Below are 2,044 nucleotides of genomic sequence, written 5' to 3'. Positions count from 1 at the left end.
TGCACCAGCCCCTTACGGATCCTCCTGCAGGTGGTGGGCCCACAGGAGGACGTCCCCACGTCGCTCATTTGGGCTAAGCTCGGCCGGGCCCCGTGAGGGGAGGCCTGGCCACCAGGCGCTCGCATTCGAGCCCCAACACCGGGCCTGGCTCCAGGGGGGGACCCCAGCTGCGCCATGCCGGGCAACGGCATGGTCCATGATTTTAGCCTATTCATAAAGGGCTTTTGAACAACTCTTAGTCTGACCCGTCACCCAGGACCTGTTTGCCTTGGGAGACCCTACCAGAGACATATAGCCCCCAACAACATAGCTCCTAGGATCACTCGGGTACTCAAACCCCTCCACCACAATAAGGTGGCGGTTCAAGGAGGGATTATTAATTCACACGTGCCTCATATGTGCTGCTGCTGCTCTGTAGTAAATTAAGCAAACAGTTGATGGTTCCAGGCTGTGAAATAGCTGCTTTTCATGGTCTTACACTGTAGTACATTACATTTTAATTGCTTGGTTTGGACTGTTTGTCAGACCACACAAGACCTCTAAAGACAGTTTGTTCTAATCTTTTATAAACCAAAGGATTAATGGGTTAATTGTGAAGATAACTGGCAAATTAATGAAAATAATTAGTTGCAGCCCTACTCTGCTGTTCTCTTTTTTTGGAATGCTTTGCATTAGCAACAGGTTTGAGTGTTTTAACACAGCCCAGTAGCATATCTACTGCAGCTGTTTTACCGCAGCTCAGGTGGGTTATAAATGAACCAACCTGATCAGACAACATACAAATCTATTTTTAATGCCTTGAACCTGACCAAAAGAATAAAAATTTGCTACATCTCAAATTTTCAGCTCAACTGATAAACTGTCACAGTGCTACACTGATGTTATAACCAAGGTCAGTCCAATAAAAACCTCCTAGTGAGTACATCCATTATTTGGTTTCATGTCTCAAACTCTCATCTTTAACATTCTGCACTTTGAGATGCTGACAAATCAAAGTTACCCTTTTTCCAAGTACCAGTGTGACTGTGACCAATTTAGGTGGACCAGTTTAAATGCACTTTATGAATCGGTGCTCATTAAACAAACATAATATGTAATTCTTAATCTGAAACAAAACAACATCCTACATTGACCTTGTTAAGTTATGTTGACTCAAATGTAACTGCCAACTTAAATCCTTTACTCCAACTACTGCCACATTTGCACAACCACTCAGCAGATTAACTCACTGGGCTGTTTGAGACGGAGCTCCATGGCAAGGTCACACGCCTTCTCCCTTCTGCCCTCGGCCATCAGCAGCCTCTCTCTGCTTTGCTCAGCCCGGTGCTCCAGCAGCTGGCGTTCTGCCTGTCGGTAAACCCGCAGCAGCCGCGAACACAGAGTCTGGTGCAGTCGCAAGAAGAAATACCAGTTGTTGTTGACAAAAAAAAGGTTGTAAACACCGTCCAGCTCCTTCTGGTGCTCTGCCTCAGGGTCGCGCAGGTCCACCTTTTCCCCAGCTGCACCTGAACCCATCTCCATAGGTGTAGTTCCGGGTGTGGATGTGGTGGTCCCTGCAGGCTGGTTCATGCTACTGGAGGTGGTGGAGGCCTCTGTGTTTGTAGGTTGGGGTGGGCTGCAGCGCCTCCGCCTAGACTCGCCATTCAGCTGCTGCTGGGGTTGGGACTGGTTCTGTGCAGGCTGGGGTTGAGACGGACCACCTGGGGCTGCCGCTGCTCCTGATGAACTACTGGAATTACCATTACCTCCCGCTACTGCTCCTCCTCTCTCTCCTCCCTCCTCAGGCTCAGCCTCCTCATCTGTCCATTCCTCAGTGTCACTGAGCTCGCCGCGGCGGGAGAAGAATAGGTCGGGGACAAAGTGCTGGATGATGCGTTTGATGTGGTCCTTGTCATCTTTGTGGATGGTGGGCTGACGTTTGACATGGTAGATGATGAGTGAGGCAGCATCCTCCAAGATCTGTTTGTCCTCATATGTAAACACCATGTGAGGCTCGCTGGACGATGCCCAACAAGAGCCGTTATGGCCCTGCTGGCCAACACCT

The 2,044-nt window shown here is 49.4% G+C and overlaps 1 protein-coding gene across 1 annotated transcript in view; it reads right to left on the bottom strand.

Annotated features, from left to right (window-relative positions):
• sin3b (SIN3 transcription regulator family member B) overlaps positions 1-2,044 on the bottom strand; it is a 19,369-nt gene that overhangs the window by 6,896 nt on the left and 10,429 nt on the right. The window contains exon 13 of the mRNA XM_020612979.1: positions 1,230-2,031. Coding sequence (XP_020468635.1) covers positions 1,230-2,031 — 802 coding nt within the window. The remainder of the gene's footprint in view (positions 1-1,229; positions 2,032-2,044) is intronic.

Source organism: Monopterus albus, unplaced genomic scaffold (genome assembly GCF_001952655.1).
Source record: "Monopterus albus unplaced genomic scaffold, M_albus_1.0 scaffold129.1, whole genome shotgun sequence".
Classification (NCBI taxonomy): Eukaryota; Metazoa; Chordata; class Actinopteri; order Synbranchiformes; family Synbranchidae; genus Monopterus; species Monopterus albus.
Note: the sequence above shows the minus strand (reverse complement) of the source record. Positions and strands in the feature narration are given on the sequence as shown.